The sequence below is a fragment of the Balaenoptera physalus genome (genome assembly GCF_965194825.1).
Source record: "Balaenoptera physalus genome assembly, chromosome: 4".
In the NCBI taxonomy this organism is placed as follows: Eukaryota; Metazoa; Chordata; class Mammalia; order Artiodactyla; family Balaenopteridae; genus Balaenoptera; species Balaenoptera physalus.
The window spans coordinates 5522415-5537928 of record NC_138891.1 but is presented as its reverse complement, the minus strand read 5'-3'; the positions used below and the strand labels follow the sequence as shown (position 1 = coordinate 5537928).

General features: G+C 37.6%; 1 protein-coding gene across 1 annotated transcript in view; it reads right to left on the bottom strand.

The window, feature by feature from the left end:
* The window catches only part of ZNF385D (zinc finger protein 385D), a 231206-nt gene that overhangs the window by 12287 nt on the left and 203405 nt on the right, over positions 1 to 15514 (bottom strand). Inside the window, exon 5 of the mRNA XM_082460776.1 lies at positions 172 to 350. Within this exon, the coding sequence (XP_082316902.1) occupies positions 172 to 350 (179 nt within the window). The remainder of the gene's footprint in view (positions 1 to 171; positions 351 to 15514) is intronic.

The following is a 15514-nucleotide window of genomic DNA, read 5'->3' as shown; positions in this document are numbered from 1 at the left end:
TGAATAAGAAGCTAAATGGATGGATGGATGGACGGATGGATGGATGGATGGATGGATGGATGGATGGATGGATGGGAGAGAAAAACAGAAAAGAAAGGGAACAGAGGAAACACACATTCTGCTCGTGCGTGACCCCCATCTGCTTTCACTTCTAGAATGGGTACCGCCTACCTGTTTAAGTTGTGTTTCCGAGTTGACGTGCACATCACAGATTTCACAGTGAAACGTTTTGTTCTGCAGGCCTGTATTCCCCTTATTCACTGGTCCTTTGCCTTTCACACCTACCCTAGGGAAGGCTTTGATAGTCCCACTTCCATTCCGAGCTTCTAGCATCGTTTTGTGCTTAGTACCTGCCAGGAATATTTAGAAAAAAAGAGAGAAAAAAGAGGGGGAAAAATCTTAGCTAGTAATCTCCTCCAAGAAACGATACAATAACACAACATGATGTGATGCCGAGTTTGAATGCAGTTCTTCCAGAGATTATACTTGAAATATGCTTATGACATAGAAAACTGTAACAATGTGCTCTGATCACCTTATATAACATTAGTTAATCACTCATCTTTTTATAATGTCCTGTTTTACAAATAAGCACCATCAGTACAGGAACTAAACTCAAAAGTCCTGAGATGAAATTAAATGGGTGTGACTTCTTTTCATTTCCTCTTGATGCTAATAAGACATAAATGATAGCTGATGAGGAAGAGTGATTTAGTTGCTACAGGTATAGTTGGAGGTGAGGTGTAACAAGTGTAATCAGTTTAAACATGGTGTGTTTACAGAAGTGCCACTAATTAAATGCCCACTTTCTAAACAGAATACAAACAAGCTTTCCTGGCTATGGGGTTTAGGATCAAAGAGGGAGAGTAATTGTATAGAGATCTTAATGACTCTGGAAAAAAAAGCCCTATTAGAATAGCAAAGTTCACACTGATTGGCTATGAAATTTCAAATATAAACAAATGAGTAAAAAAAGGGGGGATTCACCAGCTAAGCAGATACACTGTAAAGAAACCCTTCTTTTTATTAAACCAGTCACATCTTTTGGCTGTCCCACATAACTAATGTAATTCTACTCATCAAGATTTGCTTTTTTTTAAACACTAAAATTCAGGATGGCAGTTTGCTCTCAAAAACTTTGCTCACAACTTCCTTCTCCTTGGAGTTGATAAGTATGCTTTACTTTTCTCATTTAGCCATATGTTTTTGCTATGAAATTTTCTCTTGTAATCATTGATGTCCTTTCTGCCATCCTGGTTTTCTAAATCCTGATTTAGGGGTTTCACCTTCCTAATTGTATTTCTTAGATTGTTATCAGTTCTGGAAGCATAGAAAAAAAGAGAAATTCTTAACTTCTGGTTCTTGGGCCAGCCTCTCAGAATCATTCCATATCAATGAAGAAAAGATGCTCTCCAGCTCCGTGTCAATCACCCATGTCTTCAATAAGAGGCAATGCACATACGGAACAGGTTTAGAGCCATACGTTTCTCTCTTGTAAAATGATGATTCCTTTACTGAGTCCAATATTAAAAAATGCATATTTTTACCACTTAGGTTTCCCACTTTGAATCTCATTTTCTTATGCACAGCAATGAAAATGTTCACATCTCAACATATTAAGGAGAGAGAAAAAAGTCAGCGTTTTGTGAGAAGACGGGAGAGGCTGAAATACGGAGTCAGAGAACCATGCGGTAGTGGTGGTGGTAGCAGTGAGACTGCCCCGGGGTTCACTTTCACCCATGTCCCCTGCAATATAGTGACCTAATGCTTTCTGCTTTGTATGAAGATACCATAAATGAGAGTAGGGCAAGCAATGTTCTGGTGAGCAGTACATACCTACATACGTAATGAATGAATGAGTATATATATGCATATATATATACACACACACACACACATACACACATTGTTTTGTCCTACCTTCATTTATACCATCTTCCTACAGATTTGAAGCTTTTGTGCCACTATGTGAGTAGAGGGTTATCCAACCTTCTCTATCCAAACAGGTGATTTTATCAAAATATTTTTTTCCCATGCAACCTCTATAGTCAAACTGAGAAGCTTTCCTGGGGTGGCTGTGGCTTAGGAATGTCTAAGTAGCAGTCAGTAGGAGACAAATTCTCATCCTGACTTTCTTGAAGGCCGCTTGACGCACTCTGGTTAATATCTTATGTGATTTGAGCTGGCGTTTGATAGTGGCGACCAGAATGGATCAGAAAACTGTTTCTACCTATTCACTGATATGGAAGTACTTCATCTTGCCTGGGAGGACAAAAAAAAGTCCGGCGTGGGTGGCTTGCCTCAGGATTGAGTGTCAGATGGGTTAGGAGGAGGAGAAGAAATTCAAAAAAGTTGCTCCCAATAGTAAGTTGCTCCCAATAGCAACAGTAAGTGAAAATCCAGAAAACAGACATTCTCCATATTATCTCTGGCAAGCTAAGACCCACCTATGTCCTGTCCCTAGGGGAAGGAAAGAAACAGAAGCTATGTGAGCATTGGAGAAATACCCAACCTCTCAGAAAAATCACTGTGTCATTAGCATTATTATTTCAGTGTAGTCTCTCCACAGAAGCTAGTAAAGATAGGAAAGTTAAATATACACACTCATGCATGCCTTGGAGTGTGTGCACACACAAACACACACCAAACACATGTGGTTAAAATTGTGCTGAGATTGGGTGAAAAACTTCAGCTAATAGCTTTGACTCTGGGGTTACTATTCATCATCATGTAGAGTGGAACGTTTGTGCAATGTAACCTCCTGCATCTAGTAGCAGCTTGTCAGTCATAATTAAATAGCTATTAGATCGTTTTATAAGATCTTAAAGCTTGAACAGCCTGTAAAGGTAGCTGTTTTTCCTTCAAGTACAGCTACAATTAAGGAAAGATGTACTACTCTTAATTTTCAAGCATTTATATTTTTGAGAGATCAAATGTGCATGAATAATCTAAAAATAGTGACTATTAAGAGAACTGATACTTATTTTACTTTTTAAACATTGCACATATTGTGATAAATTATTTACCTGCTCATAGCCACCCATGAGTTTAGGTGCTATTGTGATGCCCATTTTAGAGATAACAAACTGAGACTCAGAAAGGTTAAGTTATTTGCCCAGCTCACAAAACAAACACTACTTGAAGTTACTGGCAGGTAGAAAGTGGATTTCTAACTAAGTCCTTAGAGCTACGGGGATTTAGCTAGAAATCTACTAAGGATGTCTGAGCTAGCTGAATTCCAGTTACACAGGAATCTCTCATAGTGCCTTTAATTTTTCTATTTTGTTAATGCAGTCTTTTCTAAACTCGGATTTTAATTTGAGTCTTTCAAATCCCCTTTTCCCTTGTTTTCTTGTAATGCTCCTTTCTGCTCAGCAGAGGACCTGGAACCAGGATGCTACAATGAATGACAGTGGCTTTGTGATGGCAGGTTTGAATACCTCAGGTTCCAACAATGTGTAAATATCTCGCAAGGCTCGTGCCTTCCCCTCTGATTGCACAGTAGGGCCATTGCAAAGCTGCTTCTGTACTTTAAATGGACTATTTTCTTCCCATCACTTTTAAAAGGCCAACACTGATAATGACCTTCATTTGAAGCTTCCATGATTCCTGAAATGTGAAACCGTTCTCCAACCACAGTTTAAATGCAGCAAGTCATCATGCTCCTAGAAATATTGATTTTGTTTGCTTTTTTTATTTGTTTGCTTTTGATTGCCTTGGGTCAAGATATTGTATCTGCAAAAATCAAAATACTATGTGGTGCAGAGTGAATAGAGGCTAGCCTTCCCTTTAATTCCTCATCATCTTTACAACTTCCTTTTTTAGATGGCTCTTAAGTTAGGTACTGGCATAAAGGAAAGGTAGGTGAGCAAGAAAACTGGCAAATGACTTTTTAAAATTAAATCAATCATTCTTTAGGTCATCAGGAAAATTGAGGAAATTTCTTTAAAATGGAAAAAAAAACCCCAGAATTCCATCAAGGAGAAGCATATCAAAATATTAATGGTGGTCATCATGTACCAGTCTTTTATTTTCTATTTGTATATGTGCATTTTAAAAAGTTTAGATAACTTAAAGTAATTTTGTATAGAACTTTCCTTGAAATTATATATACTTTTAAAAATGCACATGATTTTTAATGACAGAATAGGCTTACAATACATGAACGTTATATATTTAACCACTTATCTAATATTAGACATTTGGATTATTTTCTTTTTTTCCCTATATAATTATTTTGTAATGAACATCCTACTTGTTAATCTTTTAAAATCTATCCTAAGGTTATTTCCTTAGGATAGACTTTCATAAGGAGTATTATAGGTACAAAATATGGCTATTTTTAAGCCTCAATTCAAGCTGTCAAATTAACTGTCTAAACAGTACAAAGGAAGTTTCAGAGGGATTCATTTTATAGGGAAATGTATCCTGGTAGAGTCTGCAAAATTCACCTGTCTATAAAATAAATTTCAATACCTTAAAGTTCAATTTTCCAGAATGCCCATGAGATGAGATATAATAGTGTTAGACTAGACCCTTAGCAAACCCACGTGACTGCCAATGATAATTTAGTTGCCTTCTCATTGACAAGTTCAGATGATTCCAGCTTATAGATACATGGGCAGGGAAGTGGTCAGGCTCCATACAAACAGCAAAATGCAAAGGTGTGTTTTGATGTGTTTATTTATAACATTCAGTAAAATGGCATTATAGTCCAACTCTGTGTGTCCTAAGGAAAGAAAGTTGTTTTGAATCTCTACACCTGAAGGGTACAATTGGCATCAAAAGCCTCCATGTTCTCTTTTTTTTTAATCCTCTAAGTGTCAAATTAACCTTTTATTACCCTGACCTCATATATACTATGTATTTTCCATGTCAATCTTAATTTTATTTTGTCTTTGAAATGAAATCTTTGGTTTATTTTATCAGCATATCAACAAACAGTAAGCACCTAGAATGGCCTCCATGGTATCAGGTGACCAAGGAATGCCCCAAATGAGTAAAAAATTGTGTTATTTCTGTTAGCTCCCTGGTTGAAAGTAATCTGTTGATTCATCAGTAATGCATCACAAGTCCAAATTGCAGAGGTGAAAGTAGAGACAAGGGAAACAGAGGAGAGGAGAACTTTGCTTTTAGCATCAGAAAGATCCTCTGAGGAAGAGCTATGAAGTGGGAACAGAAGGGGAGGCAAGCCACACAGCACCAGTGGGGATGGACTTGGTGTCCAAAGACAGCTCAGGAAAGAGCTCTGCAGACCCTGGGAACCAGTAAGCGCACCACTGGCTGGGCTTGATGGGGAGATAAACATGTGGAATTGATATGGCAGTAACCCTTGACATACCAGCACATGAGGAGAATTTTCAGGCATCCAGAAAGCCTCTTTTATCTATAACAATGGACTACAAGGAAGATGGAGGATATCCTGTGCTGCTTTAGACATGCATTTAACAATCCTTATTTGCACCCATCTCTGCTACTTAGAAACAAGGCCCTTAAAAGCATAGAAAAATGCTCCATTGCTTTCATATCCATTACCCAAGAGAACTCGGCAAAAAGGTTTTCACATAATAAACACTCAATAAATGGACAAATTAGACACTCGCATAGTATAACAGATATGATGTTGTCTTAGTTATTTATAAAAGCAGTGTTTTTGCTTACTTTTTATGTAACTAGTTCAGTTTTCACTTTTTTAAATGAAAGTAACACTTTGTTAGAAAATTCAAAGAGCACAGAAAAGCATAAGGTGAAAAGCAAAAGCCCTCCCACTTTTCACCTTCAAGACGCATGCTCTCAGCAGGGAAACAGTTTCATGTGCAAACTTCCTGAAATGTTCTAAACATCAGTGACATTATATTAGGCTCGAGTAGAAAAAATAATGTAGGTTGAACATTCTACTTGGTTTGCGCACGAAACCACTCTTAACAAGCACAGCACGTAAAAGTACACAGCAAGAAAACACATCTCAACACAACTCTGAAATCACTTATTCTGGTTGTTCATCCGTGGGATGTCACCAAACACGAAATAACTAAACCCTGCATGCTCACAGCTACATCAAATTTTGCTATTAGGTAATATATCCCAAATCATCCATATTGCAAACCCCAAAGTACATTATTTAAGAATTGTAAGAATGCAGGCGACTCTTCCTGTGGCAGTGCGGGCTTGAGGAGGTGGCTCGCGGGGGTGAGGCGTTTAGGGTGAGGTGACACCGACCTTTGAGCCAGATTGGCTGGGTTTGCATCACAGCCCCAACATTTAAGGGCTCTATGGCTTTGGGCAAGTCAAGTAGCAGGAATCTCATCAGCACAGAGAGAAAGCTTCACTGAAAACTCATTGCAGAGCGGCAGGGGAAGCTGGATTCCATGACAAGCAACAGCAGGGTTCGTGGAAAGAATCACGGCTTGCAGGCCGCCCCGGGTGGTCTCGTCTTCCTGCAGCTTGTACACCCTCAGGCTTAGGAGCAGTTTCAAGCACACAGCCTTGAGAGAGTAAGATGTTCTTGAGACCATCTGTACCAAATCCGTGACTGAACCCAGTGAAGACCTCTATATAAACGTTTAAGGTTCTGGCAGCACACATGGAAATCTACTCCTTTAGCCACCAGCTGCTGGAGAGAGCCTTGTAGACAAAGTGCTTCCAAGTCAGCCTGTTGTAGCTGGACAGTTATTGTAGACCCTTATAATCTGACTTCATAATGGAGACAGCCACATTCACTGCCATGCGGCTGACAGCATCTTGGTGCTCCAGCCAGGGGTCAGGCCTGAGCCTCTGAGGTGAGAGAGCCGAGTGCAGGACACTGGACCACCAGAGACCTCCTGGCCCCAAGTAATATCAGTCGGCGAGAGTGAGAAATCTCCCAGAGATTTCTGTCTCAATGCTAAGACCCAGCTCCACCCAATGACCAGCAAGCTCCAGTGCTGGACACCCCATGCCAAACAACTAACAAGACAGGAACACAACCCCAACCATTAGCAGAGAGGCTGCCAAAGATCAAAATAAGTTCACAGACAACCCAAAACACATTACCAGATGCGGTCCTGCCCACCAGGAAGACAAGTTTCAGCTTCACCCACCAGAAAATAGGCACCAGTCCCCTCTACCAGGAAGCCTACACAACCCACTGAACCAAATTTACCCACTGGGGGCAGATCCCAAAAACAACGGGAATTACGAACATGCAGCCTGCAAAAAGGAGACCCCAAACACAGTAAGTGAGGCAAAATGAGAAGAAAGAGAAATATGCAGCAGATGAAGGAGCAAGGTAAAAACCCACCAGACCAAACAAATAAAGAGGAAATAGGCAGTCTACCTGAAAAAGAATTCAGAGTAATAATAGTAAAGATGATCCAAAACCTTGGAAATAGAATGGAGAAAATACAAGACACATTTAACAAGGACCTAGAAGAGCTAAAGAGCAAACAAACAATGATGAACAACACAATAAATGAAATTAAAAATTCTCTAGAAGGAATCAAGAGCAGAATAACTGAGGCAGAAGAACGGAAAAGTGATCTGGAAGACAAAACAGTGGAAATAACTACCGCAGAGCAGAATAAAGAAAAAAAAATGAAAAGAATTGAGGACGGTCACAGAGACCTCTGGGACAACATTAAATGCACCAACATTCAAATTATAGGGGTCCCAGAAGAAGAAGATAAAAAGAAAGGGACTGAGAAAATAATTCAAGAGATTATAGTTGAAAACTTCCCTAATATGGGAAAAGAAATAGTCAATCAAGTCCAGGAAGTCCAGAGAGTCCCACAAAGGATAAATCCAAGGAGAAACATGCCAAGACACATATTAATCAAACTATCAAAAATTAAATACAAAGAAAAAATATTAAAAGCAGCAAGGGAAAAGCAACAAATAACATACAAGGGAATCCCCATAAGGTGAACAGCTGATCTTTCAGCAGAAACTCTGCAAGCCAGAAGGGACTGGCAGGACATATTTAAAGTGATGAAAGGGAAAAACCTACAACCAAGATTACTCTACCCAGCAAGGATCTCATGCAGATTCAATGGAGAAATTAAAACCTTTACAGACAAGCAAAAGTTAAGAGAATTCAGCACCACCAAACCAGCTTTACAACAAATGCTAAAGGAACTTCTCTAGACAGGAAACACAAGACAAGGAAAAGACCTACAATAATAAACCCAAAACAATTAACAAAATGGTAATAGGAACATACATGTCAATAATTACCTTAAATGTAAATGGATTAAATGCTCCAACCAAAAGACATAGACTGGCTGAATGGATACAAAAAAAAGACCCGTATATATGCTGTCTACAAGAGACCCACCTCAGACCTAGGGACACATACAGACTGAAAGTGAGGGGATGGAAAAAGATATTCCATGCAAATGGAAATCAAAGGAAAGATGGAGTAGCAATTCTCATACCAGACAAAATAGACTTTAAGTAAAAACTATTATGAGAGACAAAGAAGGACACTACATAAAGATCAAAGGATCAATCCAAGAAGATATAACAATTGAAATATTTATGCAGCCATCATAGGAGCACTTTAATACATAAGGCAAATGCTAACAGCCATAAAAGGGGAAATCAACAGTAACACAATCATAGTGGGGAATTTAACACCTCACTTTCACCAATGGACAGATCAACCAAAATGAAAATAAATAAGGAAACACAAGCTTTAAATGATACATTAAACAAGATGGACTTAATTGATATTTATAGGACATTCCATCCAAAAACAACAGAATACACTTTCTTCTCAAGTGCTCATGGAACATCCTCCAGGATAGATCATATCTTGGGTCACAAATCAAGCCTTGGTAAATTTAAGAAAATTGAAATCATATCAAGTATCTTTTCCGACAACAAGGCTATAAGACTAGATATCAATTACAGGAAAAAAACTGTAAAAATTACAGGCACATGAAAGCTAAACAATATGCTACTAAATAAACAAGAGATCACTGAAGAAATCAAAGAAGAAATAAAAAAATACCTAGAAACAAATGACAATGAAAACACGATGACACAAAACCTATGGGATGCAGCAAAAGCAGTTCTATGGGGGAAGTATATAGGAATAAAACCCTACCTCAAGAAACAAGAATAATCTCAAATAAATAAACTATCCTTACACTTAAAGCAATTAGAGAAAGAAGAACAAAAAACCCCCAAAGTTAGCAGAAGGAAAGAAATCATAAATATCAGATCAGAAATAAATGAAAAAGAAATGAAGGAAACTATAGCAAAGATAAATAAAACTAAAAGCTGGTTCTTCGAGAAGATAAACAAAATTGATAAACCATTAGCCAGACTCATCAAAAAAAAAGGGAGAAGACTCAAATCAATAGAATTAGAAATGAAAAAAGGAGAAGTAACAACTGACACTGCAGAAATACAAAGGATCATAAGACATTACTACAAGCAACTATATGCCAATAAATTGGACAACCTGGAAGAAATGGAGAAATTCTTAGAAATGCACAACCTTCTGAGACTGAACCAGGAAGAAACAGAAAATATGAACAGACCAATCACAAGCACTGAAATTGAAACTGTGATTTAAAATCTTCCAACAAACAAAAGCCCAGGACCAGATGGCTTCACAGGCGAATTCTATCAAACATTTATAGAAGAGCTAACACCTATCCTTCTCAAACTCTTCCAAAATATAGCAGAGGGAGGAACGCTCCCAAACTCATTCTATGAGGCCACCATCACCCTGATACCAAAACCAAACAAAGATATTACAAAGAAAGAAAACTACAGGCCAATATCACTGATGAATATAGACGCAAACATCCTCAACAAAATACTAGCAAACAGAATCCAACAACATATTGAAAGGATCATACAGCATGATCAAGTGGGATTTATCCCAGGAATGCAAGGATTTTTCAAAATATCCAAATCAGTTAATGTGATACACCATATTAACAAATTGAAGGATAAAAACCGTATGATAATCTCAATAGATGCAGAAAAAGCTTTCGACAAAATTCAACACCATTTATGATAAGAACTCTCCAGAAAGTAGGCATAGAGGGAACTTACCTCAACATAATAAAGGCCATATATGACAAACCCACAGCCAACATCGTTCCACTAAGATCAGGAACAATACAAGGTTTCCCACTCTCACCGTTATTATTCAACATAGTTTTGGAAGTTTTAGCCATGGCAATCAGAGAAGAAAAAGAAATAAAAGGAGTCAAAATCAGAAAAGAAGAAGTAAAACTGTCAGTGTTTGCAGATGACATGATACTATATACATACAGAATCCTAAAGATGCTACCAGAAAAGTACTAGAGCTAATCAATGATTTTGGTAAAGTAGCAGGATACAAAATTAATGCACAGAAATCTCATGTATTCCTATACACTAATGATGAAAAATATGAAAGAGAAATTAAGGAAACACTCCCATTTATCACTGCAACAAAAAGAATAAAATACCTAGGAATAAACCTTCGTAAGGAGACAAAAGACCTGTATGCACAAAACTTTAAGACACTGATGAAAGAAATTAAAGAGGGTACCAACAGATGGAGAGATATACCATGTTCTTGGATTGGAAGAAGCAACATTGTGAAAATGACTATACTACCCAAATCAATCTACAGATTCAATGCAATCCCTATCAAACTACCAATGGCATTTTACACAGAACTAGAAAAAAAATTTCACAATTTGTATGGAAACACAAAAGATCCCGAATAGCCAGTGCAATATTGAGAAACAGAAAAAGAGATGGAAGAATCAGGCTCCCTGACTTCACACTATACTACAAAGCTATAGTAATCAAGACAGTATGGTACTGGCACAAAAATAGAAATATAGATGAATGGAACAGGATAGAAAGCCCAGAAATAAACCCACACACATTTGGTCACCTTATCTTTGACAAAGGAGGCAAGAATATACAGTGGAGAAAAAACAGCCTCTTCAAAAAGTGGTGCTGGGAAAACTGGACAGCTACATGTAAAAGAATGAAATTAGAACACTTCCTAATACCATATACAAAAATAAACTCAAAATGGATTAAAGACCTAAATGTAAGGCCAGACACTATCAAACTCTTAGAGGAAAACATAGGCAGAACACTCTATGACATAAATCACAGCAAGATCCTTTTTGACCCACCTCCTAGAGAAATGGAAATAAAAACAAAAATATACAAATGGGACCTAATAAAACTTAAAAGCTTTTGCACAGCAAAGGAAACCATAAACAAGATGAAAACACAACCCTCACAATGGGAGAAAATAGTAACAAATGAAGCAACTGACAAAGGATTAATCTCCAAAATATACAAGCAGCTCATGCAGCTCAATAACATAAAAACAAACAACGCAATCCAAAAATGGGCAGAAGACCTAAATAGACATTTCTTCAAAGAAGATATACAGATTGCCAAGAAACACATGAAAGGATGCTCAACGTCACTAATTATTAGAGAAATGCAAACCTCACACCATTCAGAATGGCCATCATCAAAAAATCTACAAACAATAAATGCTGGAGAGGGTGTGGAGAAAAGGGAACCCTCTTGCACTGTTGGTGGGAATGTAAATTGATACAGCCACTATGGAGAACCGTATGGAGATTCTGTAAAAAACTAAAAATAGAACTACCATATAACCCAGCAATCCCACTACTGGGCATATACCCTGAGAAAACCATAGGTCAAAAAGAGTCATGTACCACAATGTTCATTGCAGCTCTATTTACAATAGCCAGGGCATTGAAGCAACCTAAGTGTCCATCGACAGATGAATGGATAAAGAAGATGTGGCACATATATACAATGGAATATTACTCAGCCATAAAAAGAAACGAAATTGAGTTATTTGTAGTGAGGTGGATGGACCTAGAGTCTGTCATAGAGAGTGAAGTAAGTCAGAAAGAGAAAAACAAATACCATATGCTAACACATATATATGGAATCTAAAACATAAAAGAAAAGAAATGGTTCTGAAGAACCTAGGGGCAGGACAGGAATAAAGACGCAGATGTAGAGAATGGACTTGAGGACAAGGGGAGGGGGAAGGGTAAGCTGGGACGAAGTGAGAGAGTGGCATGGACATATATACATTACCAAATGTAAAATAGATAGCTGGTGGGAAGCAGCCGCATAGCACAGGGAGATCAGCTCAGTACTTTGTGACCACCTAGAGGGGTGGGATACGGAGGGTGAGAGGGAGACGCAAGAGGGAGGGGATATGGGGATATATGTATACACATAGCTGATTCACTTTGTTATACAGCAGCAACTAACAACAATGTAAAGCAATTAAACTCCAAGAAAGATGTTAAAAAAAAAAAGAATTGTAAGAATCTAAAAAAGAGTAGTTATATGTGTAACTGATTCACTTGGCTGTACACCTGAAACTAACATAACATTGGAAATCAACTATATTGCAATAAAAATTTTTTTAAAAAAAGGAAAAAGAATTGTAGCTCCAGTCTACTGCCTGATAGAAACTTCTTTGCTGATGGAAATGTTCTTGATTTGTACCTACCAATATGGCGGCCTTTAGTCAGAGACGCTCTTGAGCACTTGATATGAGGTTACTGCAGCTGAAACTGAACAGGTAATTAATTTAAATTTAAATAGCCGCCTAAGGCTAGTCGTTATCATATTAGACAGTACAGCTCTCCTGCTCAAGTATGCCCTGCATGAACATGCGTAACATGGAGGCCTATGGGGCTGAATTGGTTTTTTAAACATTTGTAGAAAGTTTGAAGAAGGCACAACAGCAGACTTGTGATAGAAGAGTCTGTATCTGTAATTCCCATCCAGTTGAAGTCTTACCATTACCCTAGAAGATGCTGAAGAGGAGTGGCAAATAATCTTTGGGCCTTAATAATAATTAGGCCATAAACATGGACCACCCTGGTTGACTGGCTTAAATGAGTTTTGTACTTGAAACATGAAAGGACAGATCTCTGGATGAAACAAGTCTTTACACATTCTCTTCCTGAACACAGAGGCACAGACTAGACCAGGGCTTCCTAAAAGGCAAGTCCTGTGCTTTGCTCAGATTTATACTCTCAGTGAGCAACACATGGTAGACAATCAGTGAAGATTAGCGAAGTATTAGATATTTATAAAGCTCAACAAACTCTCTGGAAAGAGATTTATAAGCTCAGGCTCTGAAATGGTATAAGTCAGAATTTACCTCTATCAGCTGAGTAGTTTCAATTTACTTGTGCCTCAATGTCTGTAGCTATAGAAAAAAAAAAATCTCCTCTACTGAAGTATTGTATTAGATGCATTTTTTTATCTTAAGCATTATTTCTGGCATGCCCACGTGCTCAAGAAATTTTAGTCAATCTTCTTCTTAACATTGATTTTGTGTTTAGGCAAAAATTTAGAAATTCCGTCCTTTGATAACATGTCATTTCTATATATTAAAACTTAGTGAGCTTAAAAATAAGCTCTGTGTAGGGACAGAAGAGCTGGAATGAGCTTAGTGAAAATGATCAAATGTTACCACTTTAAGTCATTACCAGAAAAATCTGCCCAAATTAGTAATGAGGGCTAATTATAAAACATTCCAAAGTTTTTTTCAATTATATAGAGAAAATCATCAAAAATAGTTAAGCAAAGCATTACCTAGTAGGATGTTTGGGGGGAATTTCTTTAAAGAAAAAGACAAAACATATCTTTTTTTTTTTTTTTTAACATCTTTATTGAAGTATAATTGCCTTACAATGGTGTGTTAGCTTCTGTTTATAACAAAGTGAATCAGTTATACATATACAATATGTTCCCATTTCTCTTCCCTCTTGCATCTCCCTCCCTCCCACCCTCCCCATCCCACCCCTCTAGGTGGTCACAAAGCACCGAGCTGATCTCCCTGTGCTATGCGGCTGCTTCCCACTAGTTATCTATTTTACATTTGGTAGTGTATATATGTCCATGACACTCTCTTACCCTGTCACATCTCACCCCACCCCCTCCCCATATCCTCAAGTCCATTCTCTAGTAGGTCTGTGTCTTTATTCCCGTCTTGCCACTAGGTTCTTCATGGCCTTTTTGTTTTTTTTTCCTTAGATTCCGTATATATGTGTTAGCATACTGTATTTGTTTTTCTCTTTCTGATTTACTTCACTCTGTATGACAGACTCTAACTCCATCCACCTCATTACAAATACCTCCATTTCATTTCTTTTTATGGCTGAGTAATATTCCATTGTATATATGTGCCACATCTTCTTTATCCATTCATCTGTCGATGGACATTTAGGTTGCTTCCATGTCCTGGCTATTGTAAATAGAGCTGCAATGAACATTTTGGTACATGGCTTTTTTTTTTTTTTTTTTTTTTTTTTTTTTTACATGGCTCTTTTTGACCTATGGTTTTCTCAGGGTATATGCCCAGTAGTGGGATTGCTGGGTCGTATGGTAGTTCTATTTGTAGTTTTTTAAGGAACCTCCATACTGTTCTCCATAGTGGCTGTATCAATTTACATTCCCACCAACAGTGCAAGAGTGTTCCCTTTCCTCCACACCCTCTCCAGCATTTACTGTTTCTAGATTTTTTGATGATGGCCATTCTGACCGGTGTGAGATGATATCTCATTGTAGTTTTGATTTGCATTTCTCTAATGATTAATGATGTTGAGCATTCTTTCATGTGTCTGTAGGCCATCTGTATATCTTCTTTGGAGAAATGTCTATTTAGGTCTTCTGCCCATTTCTGGATTGGGTTGTTCGTTTTTTTGTTATTGAGCTGCATGAGCTGCTTGTAAATCTTGGAGATTAATCCTTTGTCAGTTGCTTCATTTGCAAATATTTTCTCCCATTCTGATAGTTGTCTTTTGGTCTTGTTTATGGTTTCCAAAACATATCTTTTATAATACGCGTCTATAACACACAAATAAAAGGAGCCTTCCAGATCTCTTGAAAAGAGTATGTCCTCTTAGGGTGTTTCAAGCACTCTTAGACTGTTTTGTGAATCACGTGAAATAAGTCAGACAGAGAAAGACAAATATCATATGATATCACTCACATGTGGAATCTAATTTTTAAAAAATGATACAAATGTAGTTATTTACAAAACAGAAAGACTCATAGATTTTGAAAACAAACTTATGGTTACCAAAGGGGAAATGGCATGGGAAAGGAAATTAGGAGATTGGGATTGACATATACAGATCACTATATATAAAATAGATAACCAATAAGGACCTACTGTATCGCACAGGGAACTCTACTCAATATTCTGTAATAACCGATATGGGAAAAGAATCTGAAGAAGAATGGATATATGTATATGCATAACTGATTCACTTTTGCTGTACATCTGAAACTAACACAACATTGTAAATCAACTATACTTCAATAAATTTTTTTAAAAATGCATTTTCCAAGATTAAGAGAAAAACATGTTTTGAAGGTGGCTGGCTTCCCATGAACAGACCGTAAGTGCATAACTCTCCGCTTGGTGCTATAGCCCTGGTTCCATGCCTATGATGTATTTCTAAAAGGATAAAGAAGAAAAACACTTAGAATT